The 20814-nt window shown below is 39.0% G+C and overlaps 1 protein-coding gene across 2 annotated transcripts in view; it reads right to left on the bottom strand.

The window, feature by feature from the left end:
• Positions 1 to 20814, bottom strand: part of SLC25A24 (solute carrier family 25 member 24) — a 66613-nt gene that overhangs the window by 23854 nt on the left and 21945 nt on the right. For both annotated transcript variants that reach the window (XM_049880204.1, XM_049880205.1), the window contains exons 2-3: positions 19162 to 19288; positions 14940 to 15027 (exon numbers count right to left, since the gene is read on the bottom strand). In XM_049880204.1, the coding sequence (XP_049736161.1) occupies positions 14940 to 15027; positions 19162 to 19288 (215 nt within the window). The remainder of the gene's footprint in view (positions 1 to 14939; positions 15028 to 19161; positions 19289 to 20814) is intronic.

Raw genomic sequence — 20814 nt, 5'->3', positions numbered from 1 at the left:
TCAATACTGACAAAGTTCTTAAATGGTAAAATACTACCTTGCTGTGTCTTTAAATTACTAACAAGGTTGAGCATCTAGTGCCATGTTTATTGGTTATTCATGTTTCCTCCTGTGTGAAATGTCCATTCCTGTCTTTTGCTCATTTTTTGAATGAGTTGTTTATCTTCTTCTGATTTATTTATTGTTCTTTATATAACTGATTCTAGTCCTTCAAGTTATAAATTAGCAAATATCTCCTCCTAGTGAGCACCTTTTCTTTTCACTTTGTTTACAATGCCCATGAATAAATGTTCTTCATTTTAATGTTGATGAATCTATCAATCTTTTCATTTACAGGTATTGTCTTTTGTGTATTTTTTAAAAATACATTCTTTTCTACCCAGAGAAATACATTTCCTTTTTTTCCTCTTAACAGTGTTACAGTTTTACCTTCCACATTTAGGTTGATTTTTGTGTGTGGTGTGCGGCAGGTACCCAATTTCACTTTTGTCTGCATGAATAATCAGGTGCTCCAACACCATTTATTGCATGGCCTCCTCTTCCCAGTGATTTGCAAAGCTACTTCATGAGACAATTTCCAAATACGGATGGGTCTATTTCTGGGCTCTCATTATGTTCCACTGGTCAACTTGTCTATTTCTGTAGCAATACCACTGCCTTAATTATAGCTTAACAACAACTCTTGATATCCGATAGGGCAAGCTTCCCTCCCTTTTTGTTTTTTAAGAATGTCTCTGTTATATGTCTTGTACCTATATACTTATACATGCTTTGTTACGTTATATATAAGGTCACCATGAGTCAGAGCCGACTGTACAGCAGCTAACAACAATAATATACACACACGGATATTTTAAAGTTCTATAAATGCTCATTAAATAAGCTTGTTTATTTAAATCTTTTATGTCTTAACTAAATTTTTTCTGTTTGACCTATCAAATATGGAAAGGTGTGTGTTAAAATCTCCCGTTAACATGATGAATTTGTTAATTTATTCCTAGAGTTGCATCAACCAGCTTAAAATTTTTATATCTTTGTGAATTTAAAATTGTAGTGACACTCCATTCTTATTAATGCTTTCTATCTGTCTTAGTTATCTAGTGCTGCTATAACAGAAATACCACAAATAGAAGGCTTTAACAAAGAGAAATTTATTCTCTCATAGTCTAGGAGGCTGGAAGTCCAAATTCAGGGTGCCAGCTCCAGGGGAAGGCTTTCTCTCTCTGTTGGCTCTGAGGGACGGTCCTTGTCATCAATCTTCCCCTGGACTAGGTGCTTCTCAGCACAGGAACTCCGGATCCAAAGGATGAGCTCTGTTCCCAGCACTGCTTTCTTGGTGCCATGAGGTTCCTACGTCTCTCTGCTCGCTTCACTCTTTTATATCTCAAAAGAGATTCACTTAAGATACAACCTATTCTTGTAGATTGAGTCCTGCCTCATTAACATAACTGCCTCTAATCCTGCCTCATTAACATCGTAGAGGTAGATTTACAACAAATAGGAAAATCACATCGGGTGACAAAATGGTAGACAATTACATAATACTGGGGATCATGGCCTAGCTAAGTTGACATACATTTTGGGGGGACACAACTCAGCCCATAACACTATCTTAAAGTCTACACTGTCCAATATTAACAGTTACCCCAGCTTTCGTTTGGTCAGTGGGATTTTGTTTTGTTTTTCTTTCATCTGATAATCTCTGTCTTCTGACAGACAAAATTTTTGTTAATTTTATATTGATGTATTTTTCAACTCCACTATAATGTAAGTGGGGTCTGAAAATTTTAATTATGCAATACATGCTTTCACATCACTGCGAGGTTAATGAAGAACAATATTGTTCAATCAGTATCTGCTGTCACAAAAGTACAAGTATAAAAATACTGAAATTCACATACATCCACCAGACTGGACACTAAACTGAGATAGTCCTGACTGATTAGAAGCAGTTAACTTCTCGTCTTACTCTTCTCTCTAAGCCAAAAACAAAGCCATTGCCAATGATTCTGACTCATAGCAGCCCGAAAGGACAGAGAAGAACTGCTCCATGGGGTTTCTTTTTTTTTTTTTTAATAACTTTTATTAAGCTTCAAGTGAACGTTTACAAATCCAATCAGTCTGTCACATATAAGTTTACATACATCTCACTCCCTACTCCCACTTGCTCTCCCCTTCTTGAGTCAGCCCTTTCAGTCTCTCCTTTCTTGACAATTTTGCCGGCTTCCCTCTCTCTCTATCCTCCCATCCCCTCTCCAGACAAGAGTTGCCAACACAATCTCAAGTGTACACCTGATATAATTAGCTCACTCTTCATCAGCGTCTCTCTCCCACCCGCTGACCAGTCCCTTTCATTTCTGATGAGTTGTCTTCGGGGATGGTTCCTGTCCTGTGTCAACTGAAGGTCTGGGGAGCATGGCCGCCGGGATTCCTCCAGTCTCAGTCAGACCATTAAGTTTGGTCTTTTTATGAGAATTTGGGGTCTGTATCCCACTGATCTCCTGCTCCCTCAGGGGTCCTCTGCTGTGCTCCCTCTCAGGGCAGTCATCGATTGTGGCCGGGCACCAACTAGTTCTTCTGGTCTCAGGATGATGTAGGTCCCTGGTTCATGTGGCCCTTTCTGTCTCTTGGGCTCTTAGTTGTCGTGTGGCCTTGGTGTTCTTCATTTTCCTTTGCTCCAGGTGGGTTGAGACCAATTGATGCATCTTAGATGGCCGCTTGTTAGCATTTAAGACCCCAGACGCCACATTTCAAAGTGGGATGCAGAATGATTTCATAATAGAATTATTTTGCCAATTGACTTAGAAGTCCCCGCAAACCATGTTCCCCAGACCCCCGCGCTTGCTCCGCTGACCTCTGAAGCATTCATTTTATCCTGGAAACTTCTTTGCTTTTGGTCCAGTCCAACTGAGCTGACCTTCCATGTATTGAGTGTTGTCTTTCCCTTCACCTAAAGCAGTTCTTATCTACTGATTAATCAATAAAAAACCCTCTCCCACCCTCCCTCCCTCCCCCCATCGTAACCACAAAAGTATGTGTTCTTCTCAGGTTTACTATTACTCAAGATCTTATAATAGTGGTCTTATACAATTTTTGTCCTTTTGCCTCTGACTCATTTCGCTCAGCATAATGCCTTCCAGGTTCCTCCATGTTATAAAATGTTTCAGAGATTCGTCACTGTTCTTCATCGATGCGTAGTATTCCATTGTGTGAATATACCACAATTTATTTACCCATTCATCTGTTGATGGACACCTTGGTTGCTTCCAACTTTTTGCTATTGTAAACAGAGCTGCAATAAACATGGGTGTGCATATATCTGTTTGTATGAAGGCTCTTGTATCTCTAGGGTATATTCCGAGGAGTGGGATTTCTGGGTTGTATGGTAGTTCTATTTCTAACTGTTTAAGATAACGCCAGATAGATTTCCAAAGTGGTTGTACCATTTGACATTCCCACCAGCAGTGTATGAGAGTTCCAATCTCTCCGCAGCCTCTCCAACATTTATTATTTTGTGTTTTTTGGATTAATGCCAGCCTTGCTGGTGTGAGATGGAATCTCATCGTAGTTTTAATTTGCATTTCTCTAATGGCTAATGATCGAGAGCATTTTCTCATGTATCTGTTGGCTGCCTGAATATCTTCTTTAGTGAAATGTGTGTTCATATCCTTTGCCCACTTCTTGATTGGGTTGTTTGTCTTTTGTGGTTGAGTTTTGACAGAATCATGTAGATTTTAGAGATCAGGCGCTGGTCTGAGATGTCATAGCTGAAAATTCTTTCCCAGTCTGTAGGTGGTCTTTTTACTCTTTTGGAGAAGTCTTTAGATGAGCATAGGTGTTTGATTTTTAGGAGCTCCCAGTTATCGGGTTTCTCTTCATCATTTTTGGTAATGTTTTGTATTCTGTTTATACCTTGTATTAGGGCTCCTAGGGTTGTCCCAATTTTTTCTTCCATGATCTTTATCGTTTTAGTCTTTATGTTTAGGTCTTTGATCCACTTGGAGTTAGTTTTTGTGCATGGTGTGAGGTATGGGTCCTGTTTCATTTTTTTGCAAATGGATATCCAGTTATGCCAGCACCATTTGTTAAAAAGGCTATCTTTTCCCCAGTTAATTGACACTGGTCCTTTGTCAAATATCAGCTGCTCATACATGGATGGATCTATGTCTGGGTTCTCAATTCTGTTCCATTGGTCTATGTGTCTGTTGTTGTACCAATACCAGGCTGTTTTGACTACTGTGGCTGTATAATAGGTTCTGAAGTCAGGTAAGGTGAGGCCTCCCACTTTCTTCTTCTTTTTCAGTAGTGCTTTGCTTATCCGGGGGTTCTTTCCCTTCCATATGAAATTGGTGATTTGTTTCTCTATCCCCTTAAAATATGACATTGGAATTTGGATCGGAAGTGCGTTAAATGTATAGATGGATTTTGGTAGAATAGACATTTTTACTATGTTAAGTCTTCCTATCTATGAGCAGGGTATGTTTTTCCACTTAAGTATGTCCTTTTGAATTTCTTGTAGTAGAGCTTTGTAGTTTTCTTTGAATAGGTCTTTTACATCCTTGGTAAGATTTATTCCTAAGTATCTTATCTTCTTGGGGGCTACTGTGAATGGTATTGATTTGGTTATTTCCTCTTCGGTGTTCTTTTTGCTGATGTAGAGGAATCCAAGTGATTTTTGTATGTTTATTTTATAACCTGAGACTCTGCCAAACTCTTCTATTAGTTTCAGTAGTTTTCTGGAGGATTCCTTAGGGTTTTCTGTGTATATAATCATGTCATCTGCAAATAGTGATAACTTTACTTCTTCCTTGCCAATCCGGATACCTTTTATTTCTTTGTCTAGCCTAATTGCCCTGGCTAAGACTTCCAACACGATGTTGAATAAGAGCGGTGATAAAGGGCATCCTTGTCTGGTTCCCGTTCTCAAGGGAAATGCTTTCAGGTTCTCTCCATTTAGAGTGATATTGGCTGTTGGCTTTGCATAGATGCCCTTTATTATGTTGAGGAATTTTCCTTCAATTCCTATTTTGGTAAGAGTTTTTATCATAAATGGGTGTTGGACTTTGTCAAATGCCTTTTCTGCATCAATTGATAAGATCATGTGGTTTTTGTCTTTTGTTTTATTTATGCGATGGATTACATTAATGGTTTTTCTGATATTAAACCAGCCTTGCATACCTGGTATAAATCCCACTTGATCAGGGTGAATTATTTTTTTGATGTGTTGTTGGATTCTATTGGCTAGAATTTTGTTGAGGATTTTTGCATCTATGTTCATGAGGGATATAGGTCTATAATTTTCTTTTTTTGTAATGTCTTTACCTGGTTTTGGCATCAGGGAGATGGTGGCTTCATAGAATGAGTTGGGTAGTATTCCGTCATTTTCTATGCTTTGGAATACCTTTAGTAGTAGTGGTGTTAACTCTTCTCTGAAAGTTTGGTAGAACTCTGCAGTGAAGCCGTCCGGGCCAGGGCTTTTTTTTTGTCGGGAGTTTTTTGATTACCGTTTCAATCTCTTTTTTTGTTATGGGTCTATTTAGTTGTTCTACTTCTGAATGTGTTAGTTTAGGTAGGTAGTGTTTTTCCAGGAATTCATCCATTTCTTCTAGGTTTTCAACTTTGTTAGAGTACAATTTTTCATAATAATCTGAAATGATTCTTTTAATTTCATTTGGTTCTGTTGTGATGTGGTCCTTCTCATTTCTTATTCGGGTTATTTGTTTCCTTTCCTGTATTTCTTTAGTCAGTCTAGCCAATGGTTTATCAATTTTGTTAATTTTTTCAAAGAACCAGCTTTTGGCTTTGTTAATTCTTTCAATTGTTTTTCTGTTCTCTAATTCATTTAGTTCAGCTCTAATTTTTATTATTTGTTTTCTTCTGGTGCCTGATGGATTCTTTTGTTGCTCACTTTCTATTTGTTCAAGTTGTAGGGACAGTTCTCTGATTTTGGCTCTTTCTTCTTTTTGTATGTGTGCATTTATTGATATAAATTGGCCTCTGAGCACTGCTTTTGCTGTGTCCCAGAGGTTTTGATAGGAAGTATTTTCATTCTCGTTGCTTTCTATGAATTTCCTTATTCCCTCCTTAATGTCTTCTATAACCCAGTCTTTTTTCAGAAGGGTGTTGTTCATTTCCCAAGTATTTGATTTCTTTTCCCTAGTTTTTCTGTTATTGATCTCTAGTTTTATTGCCTTGTGGTCTGAGAAGATGCTTTGTAATATTTCGATGTTTTGGACTCTGCAAAGGTTTGTTTTATGACCTAATATGTGGTCTATTCTAGAGAATGTTCCATGTGCGCTAGAAAAAAAAGTATATTTTGCAGCAGTTGGGTGGAGAGTTCTGTATAAGTCAATGAGGTCAAGTTGGTTGATTGTTGTAATTAGATCTTCCGTGTCTCTGTTGAGCTTCTTACTGGATGTCCTGTCCTTCTCCGAAAGTGGTGTGTTGAAGTCTCCTACTATAATTGTGGAGGTATCTATCTCGCTTTTCAATTCTGTTAAAATTTGATTTATATATCTTGCAGCCCTGTCATTGGGTGCATAAATATTTAATATGGTTATGTCTTCCTGATTAATTGTCCCTTTTATCATTATATAGTGTCCTTCTTTATCCTTTGTGGTGGATTTAAGTCTAAAGTCTATTTTGTCAGAAATTAATATTGCTACTCCTCTTCTTTTTTGCTTATTGTTTGCTTGATATACTTTTTTCCATCCTTTGAGTTTTAGTTTGTTTGTGTCTCTAAGTCTAAGGTGTGTCTCTTGTAGGCAGCATATAGATGGATCGTGTTTCTTTATCCAGTCTGTGACTCTCTGTCTCTTTATTGGTGCATTTAGTCCATTTACATTCAGGGTAATTATAGATAAATAAGTTTTTAGTGCTGTCATTTTGATGCCTTTTTATGTGTGTTGTTGACAATTTCATTTTTCCACATACTTTTTTGTGCTGAGGCGTTTTTCTTAGTAAATTGTGAGATCCTCATTTTCATAGTGCTTGACTTTATGTTAGTTGAGCCGTTACGTTTTTCTTGGTTTTTATCTTGAGTTATACAGTTGTTATACCTTTTTGTGGTTACCTTATTGTTTACCCCTATTTTTCTAAGTAAAAACCTAACTTGTATTGTTCTATATCGCCTTGTATCACTCTCCATATGGCAGTTCAATGCCTCCTGTATTTAGTCCCTCTTTTTGATTATTGTGATCTTTTACCTATTGACTTCCATGATTCCCTGTTATGTGTATTTTTTTTTTAATTAATCTTAATTTGTTTTTGTGATTTCCCTATTTGAGTTGATATCAGGACGTTCTGTTTTGTGACCTTGTGTTGTGCTGATATCTGATATTATTGGTTCTCTGACCAAACAATATCCTTTAGTATTTCTTGTAGCTTTGGTTTGGTTTTTGCAAATTCTCTAAACTTGTGTTTGTCTGTAAATATCTTAATTTCGCCTTCATATTTCAGAGAGAGTTTTGCTGGATATATGATCCTTGGCTGGCAGTTTTTCTCCTTCAGTGTTCTGTATATGTCGTCCCATTCCCTTCTTGCCTGCATGGTTTCTGCTGAGTAGTCAGAACATATTCTTACTGATTCTCCCTTGAAGGAAACCTTTCTTTTCTCCCTGGCTGCTTTTAAAATTTTCTGTTTATCTTTGGTTTTGGTGAGTTTGATGATAATATGTCTTGGTGTTTTTCTTTTTGGATCAATCTTAAATGGGGTTCGATGAGCATCTTGGATAGATATCCTTTCGTCTTTCATGATGTCAGGGAAGTTTTGTGTCAGGAGTTCTTCAACTATTTTCTCTGTGTTTTCTGTCCCCCCTCCCTGTTCTGGTACTCCAATCACCCGCAGGTTATCCTTCTTGATAGAGTCCCACATAATTCTTAGGGTTTCTTCATTTTTTTTAATTCTTTTATCTGATTTTTTTTCAGCTATGTTGGTGTCGATTCCCTGGTCCTCCAGATGTCCCAGTCTGCATTCTAATTGCTCGAGTCTGCTCCTCTGACTTCCTAGTGCAGTCTAATTCTGATATTTTATTGTTAATCTTTTGGATTTCTACATGTTGTCTCTCTATGGATTCTTGCAACTTATTAATTTTTCCAGTATGTTCTTGAATAATCTTTTTGAGTTCTTCAACAGTTTCATCAGTGTGTTCCTTGGCTTTTTCTGCAGTTATCCTAATTTCATTTGTGATATCATTAAGCATTCTGTAAATTAGTTTTTTATATTCTGTATCTGATAATTCCAAGATTGTATCTTCATTTAGGAAAGATTTTGATTCTTTTGTTTGGGGGGTTGGAGAAGCTGTCATGGTCTGCTTCTTTAAGTGGTTTGATATGGATTGTTGTCTCCGAGCCATCACTGGGAAACTAGTTTTTCCAGAAAATCAGCTAAAAAAAAATGCAGTCAGATCCCTATCAGAGTTCTCCCTCTGGCTCAGGCTATTCAGATGTTAATGAAGCCGCCTGGGGAGGGTGGGGGAGGGAACAGAGAGATAGGAGAGTAGGACCTCAGAATATAGCCAGAGTTGCTTGTCTTGCTTGGAATGACTATTATATCTGAGACTCCCGCGGGGCGCGTCGCCTATGTGTGCTGGCTGTGTGGAGATTGCCCCCGGGGGGTCTGGCCCGCTGGAGTCACGGTCAGATCCTCTGCTTCCAGCCCCACGCCCAGCGTCAAGGCTCCCCTACTGGTACGGTGCACTCTCGACTCTAAAATCAGTCGCTGCCTCCCGGGGACTTCTCGTCCCTCCAGCCACGTGGCCCTGCCGCCCCCGAGAACCAGTTGGGCCTCCTCCCGGGGTTAGTTCAGATGGGTGGAGCAGGTCCCCGTGCTTGTGCCGTGACCGAGTATCCCGACTGGGACGCTGTTCTCCTCGCTCCAATACCAGCCGCTGCCTCCCAGGGACTTCTCCTACCGGCTGCATCCCACGCCGCCCGCGCTACCCGGCTGGTCCCCTTCCCGGGGTTAGTTCAGGGGGGTGGAGCAACTCTCCGTGTTTATGCCGTACCTGCGTCCAGTCCAAATCCCTGCGGGATGGTTCCCCGGCTCGGACGCTGCTCTTTCTGCTCCAAGACCAGTCACTGCCTCCTGGGGACTTCTCCTACCGGCTGCGTCCCACGCCGACGGTGGAACCGGCTGGTCCCCCTCCCGGGGTTAGTTCAGTGGGGTGGAGCCGCTCTCTGTGCTTGTGCCGTACCTGACTGGTACGCTGGCTCCAGGCTCTGGAAACAATCGCTGCTTCCCCGTATTAGTTCGTTCTCCGTCTCTAAATCTGTGTTTGTTGTTCAGGGTTCATAGATTGTTATGTATGTGATCGATTCACTTGTTTTTCCGTGTCTTTGTTGTAAGAGGGATCCGAGGTAGCGTCTGCCTAGTCTGCCATCTTGGCTCCGCCCCTCCATGGGGTTTCTAAGGCTGTCATCTTTAAGGAAGCAGACTGCCACATTTCTTTTCCCCACAGAGCAGCTGGTGGGTTTGAATCACCAACATTTAGGTTAGCAGCTGAGTGTTCAACTACTGGGTCACCAGGGCTCTTCCCGCAGAAAATAAGACCTTTATTTAGCCTGCCCTCATTTGAGAATGGAGGCAAAGGGAAAACAGGATCCAACATTACTGTAGAGCACACTTATTGTATTTGAACATATTTCTCCCTTTACTTTTTGCTTTCCATTTGTGTTGGTCTCTCTTTGAAGTTTTTTTCCTCCTTTCTCCTTTTTGTTAGATTGTCTGACTTTTCTATTTCTTCATGTATTTATTTTCTTATTCATTGTTTTCCCTCCCTGGTTTGGAAGTTATATACTCAGTTCCCATAAAACCAAACCCCACTGCCATTGAGTTAATTCCGACTCATAGCGACCCTACAGGGCAGAATAGAACTGCCCCCTTGGATTTCTAAGGCTGTAAATCTTTTCAGAAGCAGGCTGCCACATCTTTCTCCTGTAGAGTGGCTGGAGGATTTGAACCACTGACCTTTCACCTAGCAGCCAAGCACTTTGACCACTGCACCTTGAAATTTTACCATGTACACATAACAAAGCCTAAAGTTAGTATTTTGACCCGCACCCTGAATCAGACAAGACTCTTAAAACAGTTTAAAACAATTATCCTCTCCTTTAAAAAAAATTTTTTTTTTTAACTTGTGTGGTATTATTATTGTCTAGTATTTCAGTTTTCCTTTTTCTTAAACCCCACAGATTGGTCCTTATTATTTGTTCATGGTTGTTTCCAATGGACTGCTCAAACAGCCCAAAGCTAAGAAATAGACACCAGTTTAGTACAGAAAGCACCCCAAAAACCACTGTTCAACCCCATTCCCCAAATATGGTCTGTTCACATGCCCTTTCCTTTACTAGAATGTCCTTCCACCCACTCTTTTACAGTAGGGTAACTTCCACTCATTTCCCAACGCATTCTTCAATATTTTCCGAGGACCCACCATTGATGAGTGCTGGGCACAGAGTAGTTAATTAACAAGGTAGATATGGTCTGTGTCCTTATGAAATCTTACAATGTAGTATGAAAAACAGGCACTAAATAATAGCAAATAGCAGCTAACATTCACTGAATTCATTGAGTATTTGCTAGGCATTGTTCTAAGCACTTCACATGTTATTCATTCATTTAACCTTATAATAAGCCTATGTATTTACGACTGTCTCCGTTTTACAGGCAAAGAGAGGTTAAGTGTTTTGTCCACAGTCACAAAGCTAATAAATGGAGTGAAACTAAGTATCTGAACCCAGGCGTTCTGGCTCCAGAAACTGTACTTCTAATCACTAAGCTACACAAAATACAAAATGCACAAGCCAATGGTTGCTACCGATGAGAGCCAGGAACAGAGAAACAAGTTGCTCAGATAAATAACCAGTCAAGAGTGGGAGAGGGGCTAATTTAGGTAAGGTGATAGATCTCTTTGAGGTGAGAACTAAAGGCTAATAAGGGATGTGAGGAAGGTGTTAGCCATTTAGGTAGTGGGAACAGCAAGTACAAAGGCCCCAAGTTGGAAAAGACTTTAGAGAATTCAAAGAAATAAAAGACAATCTTGGTTGGAGTATAGTCACAGACTTCTCACATTACTAGCTTAATTACCTCTTCAAAGGAACAGAGAATGGTCAGTCTAAGAGAGTGAGAGACAGTTTTAAAAAATAGTAAATTTGTGCAAGAGTCACCGTGGGGAATGGAAGAAGAAGGTGAGCAGGAACATGGATATCCAAAGCTTCAGCACTGAGATCCCGTTGAGAACCAAGACCATACATTTTAGCAGTTTTTTTTTTTAATCTATAGTGTTTCTAGAAATGTTTAAAAGCCCTAACGTTGAGGCAAGTAAGGCAACTGGTGGGGCTGCTTCAAGACTAGGGGAAAGCAAATGGGTGTGTGGAAGGAACTAGATCAAGGGGCGACCGATGAGCTGGTGGAAACGAAGGGACAAGAAGTCTGTAGGTCATATAGCAAGTACAGTGTGAGTAAGACTGTAAAATCTGGAAGAAGAGGGGTCAGAGAGTAAGATACAGGTGTTGAAAACTACAGAGGAGGTCTTAGTCACCTAGTGATGCTATAACAGAAATACTACAAGTAGGTGGCTTTAACAAACAGAAGTTTATTTTCTCATAGTTTAGGAGGCTTGAAGTCTGAATTCAGGGTACCAGCTCTAGGGGAAGGCTTTCTCTCTCTGCCGGTTCCGGGGGAATGTCCTTGTCCCTTGGTTCCCGAGTGATCTTCATGTGCTGTGGCATCTATCTTCCACCATCTCTGCTCGCTCGCTTGTTTAATCTCTTTTATATCTCAAAAGAGATTGACTCAAAATACACCCTACACTAATAATGTCTCATTAACATAAAGAAAACCCATTTTCAAATGGGATTATAACCACACAGGTTAGGATCTACAACACATGTTTTAGGGGGTACAATTCAATCCATAACTGAGGAAGAGTAGTTTCAAGTTATGACACACTCATAACTTATGGGTTATGGAAGTGGGTTACTGAAGCAGAATGGAAATGAAAGTCTTAGGGGCTGAGGAAGGCAAAGAACACTGAAGCTAGATGAAAAATGAGTGATCTAGTTGAATACTAAAGTCTCCCAGGATTCAGGTGTTGAGGTCTCAATAAATGTAGGGAAAGACCTAGAGATAAGAAAATAGGAGGGAAGAGAGAGGGAGATGAAAGCCTAAAAGAAAATGTCTTTTTATATGAAAGCAGAAGATAAAGATATACATGATACAAGTGATTCCTATTTCAGCTACTCCCCACACACAGCTTCTACTGAAAAGATGCAATTGGGAAGCTATGTTTCAACTACACAAGTAACCTCTCTCTTAGATACTGATTACCTAGTCAATTCCAACTCACAGTGACCCCACAGGACAGAGTAGAACTGTCCCCTTCAAGTTTCCAAGGCTATAAATCTTTACAGAAGCAGACTGCCACATCTTTCTCCCACAGAGCGGCTGATAGGTTCATACCTCTGACCTTTTGGTTAGCAGCCAAGAACTTAACCACTATGCCACCAGGACTTCTCACACCCATTAAGATGGTTAAAATCAGAAAAATGGACAATAACAAGTGTTGTGAAAATGTGGAGAAATTGGAACCTTCATACATAGCTGGTAGGATTGTAAAATGGCGAAGCCACTTTGAAAAACAGTTCAGCAATTCTTCAAAACGTTAAACATAGTTGTTATTAGGTGCTGCCAAGTCAGCTGTGACTCCCAGTGACCCTATGGACAACTGAATAAAACAATGCCTGGAGTTACCATATAACCCAGAAATCGTACTCCTAAGTACATACCCAAGAGAAATGAAAACATACGTTCATAGAAAATCCTGTGCATGAATGTTCACAGACGCATTATTCATCATGGTCAAAAAAGTAGAAACAATCCAAATGTCTATCAACTGATGAGTGATAAATAAAATGTGATATATACACACAGACACATATATATATCAGAATATTAATCAGCTAAAAAGAAAAAGGAATTGAGTGGTGATACATGCTACAACATGGTTGAACCTTGAAAACATCACGCTAAGTGAAAAAAGAAACAAAAGGCCACATATTACATGATTCTATATATATATTTTTTATATATACTAAGCATCCAGAGTAGGACCTGAGTAGATTAGTAATTGCCATAGAATGGGGGGAGGAGGAGTGAGGAGTGACTGCTAATGGGTGTGGGGTTACTTTTTGAGTGATGAAAACATTCTGAAATTAGGTGGTGGTGGTGATTTCACAATTCTTTGAATATACTACCAGTTACTGAATTGTACATTTTAAAGACTGACTTTTACATTATGGGATTATATCTCAACACAAATGTGTCATAAAACATATCTGTGTAGGTACGTGTGTGTGTGTAGCTCCTTTTAAGCATCTATCCCTCTGTGTTGCCTTTGGTATAGTATGAAGCTCCAGCTTGGAAACTGTGTTATCTCTAAAACTATCAAAGGGTATAAACAGGAATATGATTTCTGGCCTTAGAGTTAGACAAACACCTTCACTTTACAGGAAGAATCTGTCTTTACACGCAGAATATTATACACCCCTTATCCCACTGTCAAAATTCTGTTTATCTCCTTTTCATCTTTTTGCTTTTCATTTCCTCAGGAAACCCTTTCTCATCCAGAGCTAAAAAGAGTAACTCCGTGCTCCGCCCTGAGACTTAAAGCCCTCCTATTGAACATCTGGAAACCCTGGTGGCGTAGTGGTTAAGTGCTACAGCTGCTAACCAAAGTTTGAATGAGTGAGGCGCTCCTTGGAAACTCTATGGGGCAGTTCTACTCTGTCCTATAGGGTCGCTATGAGTCGGAATCGACTCGACAGCACTGGGTTTGGTTTTTTTTTTGGTTTATTGAACATCTGCTTATAAAAGAAATTCTAAACAGTTAGAAAAGAGAAAAATGCTACTGGAACAGATATCAAAGGAGATAAATCAGACAATAAAGCCAGTTAGAAAAGAACCGTTAGATAGTGTTGAAAACTACGAACATCCACAAGAATATTACTATAATGTAACTGTCTTTGCCTATTTTCTGTTATAAAAAATTGGTTCCTGGCGTGTTTGTAACAAAGGAGTTTAATATATCCTATGAAATAAAATCTTAAATCTGTCAAAGTCTGACTGACTAAATAGATGAATTGATTGCCCCAGGCAATAATGTTCAAATTCTTTCTCTGCTAGCCAGGAGAGCTTTGGAATTCCCCTCTTACCTGGTCAGGCATAGGTTAAATAATACCATGAACCTGCTAGACTCCTCGAACAATGTGTTCTACTGTCACATTAGAGACCAAATGAAGGGGGAAGGGCAACAGCAAAGTTCTTAGCTCTTCATCTACGGATTTAACAACTTATTGCCATTTCACTGTGCCTTGTGACCTTGCAAGAAAGAATCCAGTCTGGGGGTATATTTCCCATTCCTACACTTCAGATAAGGAGCCCTGGTGGCGCAATGGTTAAGCGATCAGGTGCTAATCAAAAGGTTGGCAGTATGAATCCACCAACTGCTCCTCTGAAACCCTATGAGGCAGTCTACTCTGTCCTATAGGGTCGCCTTGGTGGCGCAGTGGTTAAGCGCTCAGCAGCTAACAAAAGGCTGGCAGTTCGAACCCACTCAGCAGCTCTGAAGGAGAAAAGACCTGACGATCTGCTCCGGTAAAGATAACAGCCGAGGAAACCATATGAGGAAGCTTTACTCTATCATATAGGGTCACTATGCATCAAAATTGACTCGACAGCACACACTAACAACAATACACTATAGAGATACCTGTACATTCAAAATGAAAAGGAACGAAAACAGAAAGATGTTGGATGTGCATAAATGAGGAACGGTGAGGTGTAGGGAGTTGTTTAAAAGCCACACTTAAAAACATAAACCTCTAATGCAGGATATTAAAACCAAAGCCAAAAGACAACTGTCAATAAGATGAAGAGCTTACCTCTGAAGGATCAACTCTGCTTGTTTTTCAGAAATAGTCAGACCCAGTGTCTGGAGAGACTGGACAATCTCTGAGGCCTCAATTTTCCCTTTAAAAAGGTGAAAAGATCATTAACTCAGAATTGATAAGGACCTTAAAACCATGAATTTTAAATCTCTCATTTTATAAAAGAAAGCCCTGAACTGATGAAGGCAAAATTATGTAATTAAGTGAGATATGGATTTACATATTGCAAAATCAGTATTCAGCATTTAACAAATACATCAAACAAGGATGCATGCATTATTCATTTAACAATTACAACCACCTTACAGGTAAATAATAATATTCCTTTTGAGAGAAAAAGAGACAGATTTTACGTGGCCTTGCCAAGTAGCACAATCAAGAACTAGCAGAGCTGAGAGATTCGAATCGAGATATTTTGACTCTGTGGTAAATTCAATTAAACTAAATCCAGGATCTATTAATTTTAAAAGTATGCATTTTTTTTAGACACTTATTATGTATAAAGTCATATTGCACCGGGTTAAGGAGAAAGTAGAAAATGAGGAAATGGAACCAAAGAATATGGACAATCATCTTGAGAAATCTGGCATCAAAAATAAAGACAGCTGGGAAAGAAGGAAAATGGAAGAGGAAAAAATTATTAGGATTAAGGAAATTGGAGCCATGTTTGCAGACATAAGGAGAACCAGAGGATAAGAAGAAAGAAAATATAAGCAAAAAAAAAAGAAGTAATAATGTATTTCCCTTAAACAGTTCATAAATGTATGGAGATTCTAAGACTAATACTCATGAAATGAAACAAAGTAAAGGAGGATCTGCAGCCAAACCAGTCCTAATGGCAAAGCTTTCCAGAAGAAGAAAATCACTGTTAGTTATTAGTGAAAGGAAGAAAGACTTCATTTAAGAGAAGGACCTTGAAGAAATGGCAGGATGTGGAGAGACTCTTCCTGGGGGAGAGGAAAGGAGCAGCACTGAGAATGTGGACACCTCAAGGAGCGTCAGAGGCAGCCATCTGTTAGCAATGAGATTCCTGAAATACCACTCTGAACGTTCTCCTTTAGAACTGCACTCCTAAAGAGACACATGCTTTGCCTTAAGGAAGGCTGATCAATAAAAATAGGAACCTGTAATTGGAAATCGTTTTAAAATATACAAACAAGATAACTAAGAAGAAATTGTTTGCACTTACTACAAATTTATCACTAAAATTTCATCTGTAATGATTTCTTCTAGTTCATTTAGAATTTTCTGCGACGGAATACTTATGTGCACACAACGTCAAGTACTGGGACGGCTGACCTCTAATTATCTGGCAGACGACCCTGGGATGCCCCATCCCCCTGCTACTGTCCGCCCTAACTATATAGAGACATCTCTGAAACTGAACTGTAGAGTCCAGGGTAGGATGAAAGCTCGTGCAGAAGTAGGAAAATTGATTGTAGGAATTGGATTTTGCAAGGAGACTGAAGCCAAGGCTAGTGCTGGGGACATGTAATACAAGGTTTATGCAGCCCTGATGGCGCAAGGGTTAAGAGTGCTCAGCTGTTTACCAAAAGGTTGGTGGTTAGAACCACCAACAGCTTGGCAGGAGAAAGACCTGACTATCTGCTCTCGTACAGATGACAGCCTAGAAAACCTGATGGCGCAGTTCTACTCTGTAACACATGGGGTCACTATGAGTTGAAATTGATTTGACGGCACCTAACAACAACAACAACAATATAAAACTTATGAGAGACAGCAAATGTCCCAATAGTACTTCCTTCCACCACAAACTCAGCTCTCCCTGGCTGAGAATCACAGGTTTTTTTTTTTTTTTTGTACTTTAGATGATGGTCTACAGAACAAACTAGTTTCTCATCGAACAGTTAGTATACACACTGTTCTATGACATTGGTTAACAACCCCATGACATGTCAACACTCTCCCTTCACAACCCTGGGTTCCCTATTACCAGCTTTCCTGTTCCCTTCTGCGTTCCAGTCCCCGCCCCAGGGCTGGTGTGCCCTTTAATCTCGTTTTGTTCCATGGGCCTGTTTAATCTTTGGCTGAAGGGTGAACCTCAGGAGTGACTTCATTACTGAGCTGAAAAGGTGCCTGGGGGCCATACTCTCAGAGTTTCTCCAGTCTCTGTCAGGCCAGCAAGTCTGGTCTTTCTATTTGAGTTAGAATTTTGTTCTACATTTTTCTCTAGCTCTGTCCAGGACCCTCTATAGTGATCCCTGTCAGAGCAGTCAGTGGTGGTAGCCTGGCACCGTCTTGTTGTTCTGGACTCAGTCTGGTGGAGGCTGTGGTAGAGGTGGTCCATTAGTCCTTTGGACTAATCTTTCCTTTATATCTTCAGTTTTCTTCATTCTTCCTTGCTCCCGAAGGGGTGAGGCCAGTGGAGTATCCTAGATGGCCACTTATAGACTTCTCAGACCCCAGACGCTACTCACCAAAGTAGAATGTAGAACATTTCCTTTATAAACTATGTTATGCCAATTGAGCTAGACGTTTCCTAAGACCATGGTCCCCAATGCCCCCAGCACACAGCAATTCAGTCCCTCAGGGACTTTGGATGTGTGTATGGAGCTACCACGACCTTGCCTCATACAGGTTGTGCTGACTTCCCCAGTATTGTGTACTGTCTTATCCTTCACCAAAGTTTCCACTTATCTATTGTTTATTAAGTGTTTTTCCATCCCCACCTCTTCCCTCCCTCTTAACCATCAAATATTGTTTCTTTTTGACTGTAAACTTTTTCATGAGTTTTTACAGTAGTGGTCTCATACAATATTTGTCCTTTTGTGATTGACTTATTTCACTCAGTATAATGCCCTCCAAATTCCTCCATGTTATGAGATGCTTCACAAGTTCATCACTGGCGAATCAAACTTTAAAACTCATCAAAACCTTTCAAAGGGTTTAGTTATATGTTTGAAGAAACTTGCTTTGAATCCAACTGAAGTTAATATTCAGTATAAACCAGACACCAGCAAATACAATCCTTTGAGCCAAACCAGGCCCACTTCTTGTTTTTGTAAATAAAGTTTCATTGGAACACAGCCATGCCCATTCATTTACATATTGTTGATGGTTGATTTTAAGCTACAACCAGAGAGACAAGTATTGCAACAGGGAATGCATGGCGCACAAAGCTAAAATGCTTACTATCTGGCCCTTTATAGAAAAAGTTTACCAATTCCTGATATAAACCAAATTTTTGCTCACTTTGTTTCTTGAATAAGAACTCTGAATAGAACAATGGGTTGGAGAGAGATGCTGATGAGAAGCGAGCTACTTGCATCAGGTGGACAACTAAGACTATGTTGGCATCTCCTGCCTGGAGGAGAGATGAGAGGGTAGAGGGGGTTAGAAGCTGGCAAAATGGTCACGAAAAGAGAGACTGGAAGGAGGGAGCGGGCTGTCTCATTGTGGGAGAGTAATTGGGAGTATGTAGTAACGTGTATATAAGTTTATATGCGAGAGACTGGCTTGATTTGAAAACTCACTTAAAGCACAATAAAAATTATTAAAAAAAAAAGTCCGTGAATAGAATGGCTATGACTATTCTTAAGTAGGGTGGGGTTAGAGGCTACATTTATTTAAATAAATTCCCTCTTCCTATAAAAGGCTCTCTCTGGTGATGAAGGTTTCATGACTTCTCCCTTTTTCCTGCTGTGGTCCTTGCTATTGCTCTATACAACTGGGCCTTTGACTCCCAGCTATTAAGCTAAATAAAAAAAAAGAGAAACCTTAATTCCAACCAGACATCTATATTTAATTTTCTCCTCTAATTTTCAGGATCAGAGAGTATCTTCTTAAAACTAATTCCTTCAAAAAGACTATTAAATGTAAGATAATCTGAAAGGTTTCTTTATAATTTTAGAATATATGATATTCATGTCTATATACAAATAAACCTCTCTTGCCCAAAAAGCAAGGAAACATAATTATTTTAACACAAATTTTGAAGTCAAATCAGTGAAATGTTCAATAGTTAATATTTTACAAAAATTCCTACCTGCAGTTTTTAATTCTGTGGACAAAACCATCTATAAGTTTTCTTCATTAAAAAAAAAAAAACGCTCTATATAAAAATCACATTACTAAGAAAAACAAGTATTAGCACAAAACTATCATCTAAAAATATATATCATTTTACAATTTGAAGGCATGCAAAGTGCTTCTTCACAGCTGGTGATAAATAGGAAAAAAAAAACAGAAGACACACCATCATTGTTTTTGTCCAAACTCTTAAAGGCCAGTTTCATTTTTTTCTCATGGTCTTTAAGGTACTTCATAAATTCTTCAAAATCCAGCTTCCCATCTTTGTTGATATCTCCAGTAGTAAAAATTTTCTAAAAGAAAAAGAAATTAGAGATATTTTTATTGCCAATGTGGATTAAAGTACTAAATCATTTGTACACATACTTCGAGTAGACTGGCTGTTTTCCAACAAGACTAAAGTACCAATTATAGGCCATATAGCTCATTATCCAATATGGTAAAGATCTGTAATAAAAGTCGCCATATGACTGCAAAATGATTCTGGATCTTGTGTCAAATTTTCTATTAGAATAATAAGGCATTAATTTCTATAAAACATGACATTTTTAATGCTAAGTAATCACACCCTAAATCTTTTTCATGTTTATTTTATAAATGCCAAGATATAATACAAATACTTGACCTGACATGGGATTTATTTAAATGTCTAAGGTAATGTTTCCCTTTGACTTCCAGAACCAAAGAATCTCTTCCTAAAGGTGATCCTTATAAGAAGCTGTCATATCAAATTCTCCGTTTTTCCTCAGAGATACCAATCTTCCTTTAATTACTCTACAATTATTTTTAAATGCCCTATTCTTCTAACAGGAGACCCTGGTGGCATAGTGATTAAGCACTATGGCCGCTAACCAAAAGGTCGGCAGTTTGAATCCACCAGGCACTCCTTGGAAACTCTATGGGGTAGTTCTATTCTGTCCTACAGGGTCGCTATGAGTCAGAACTGACTTGACAGCAACCGGTTTTTCCGTTTTTATTCTTCTAACAATCATCTTATCCTCGTCATACATCACTGCTTCTGAGAACAAAATAAAACATATGAAATTTGATATTACATGTAACCCCTCTCCCACCTCCACCCAAATATAAACTTTTTGTCATAATCACCCACCCAAAGGTTACGGATTCTACTGGTCTGATGGTCACGCTCTTCTCACCCCAAAATGCCACACTGTATTAGGACGGTACAGCGGACAGATCTCAGGGATAAAAAAGTCTGAAACCCATGTGATGCTCAGGAAAAGCTATGCTTAGAAGGAAATGTACAGTTTTAAATCCACATACTCAAAAGAGAAAGGCTGGAAGTCAGTGATCTAAGCCTCAACCTCAAGAAATTAAAAAAAAATTTTTTTTAATTGAAATAAATAAAGAGCAAAAAGTAACGGAAAAGTAAACAAACATAAAATTGAAGGGATCAACAAAGTTAAGATCATTCTTTCAAAAGACAAAAAAATGATAAATCCCTGAAATTGGCAAGTAACCAATGTCAGAAGTTAAATGATGAAAATCTCTAGACACTACAGACAATAAAATATTATGAACCACTTTATATCAATAAATATGAAAATCGAGATAAAATGGACAAATGTTTAGAAAAAGAGAACTTATCAAAAACTGGCACAAGCTAAACTAGAAAATCTGAGTAGTTCTACAAGTATTAAAGAAATTGAATCCATAATTTTAAAATGTTCCCGTTAAGAAAAATCCAGGCCCAGATGGCTTTAATGGTAACATCTATCAAACCTCTGAGAAAGAAAGAACACCAAATTTCTACAGAATAGAGAAGACAGGAACGCCTCCCAGCCCATTTTATGGGTGG

The sequence above is a fragment of the Elephas maximus genome, chromosome 3, assembly GCF_024166365.1.
Source record: "Elephas maximus indicus isolate mEleMax1 chromosome 3, mEleMax1 primary haplotype, whole genome shotgun sequence".
Lineage (NCBI taxonomy): Eukaryota > Metazoa > Chordata > Mammalia > Proboscidea > Elephantidae > Elephas > Elephas maximus.
This window is presented reverse-complemented; position numbering and strand designations above follow the sequence as displayed.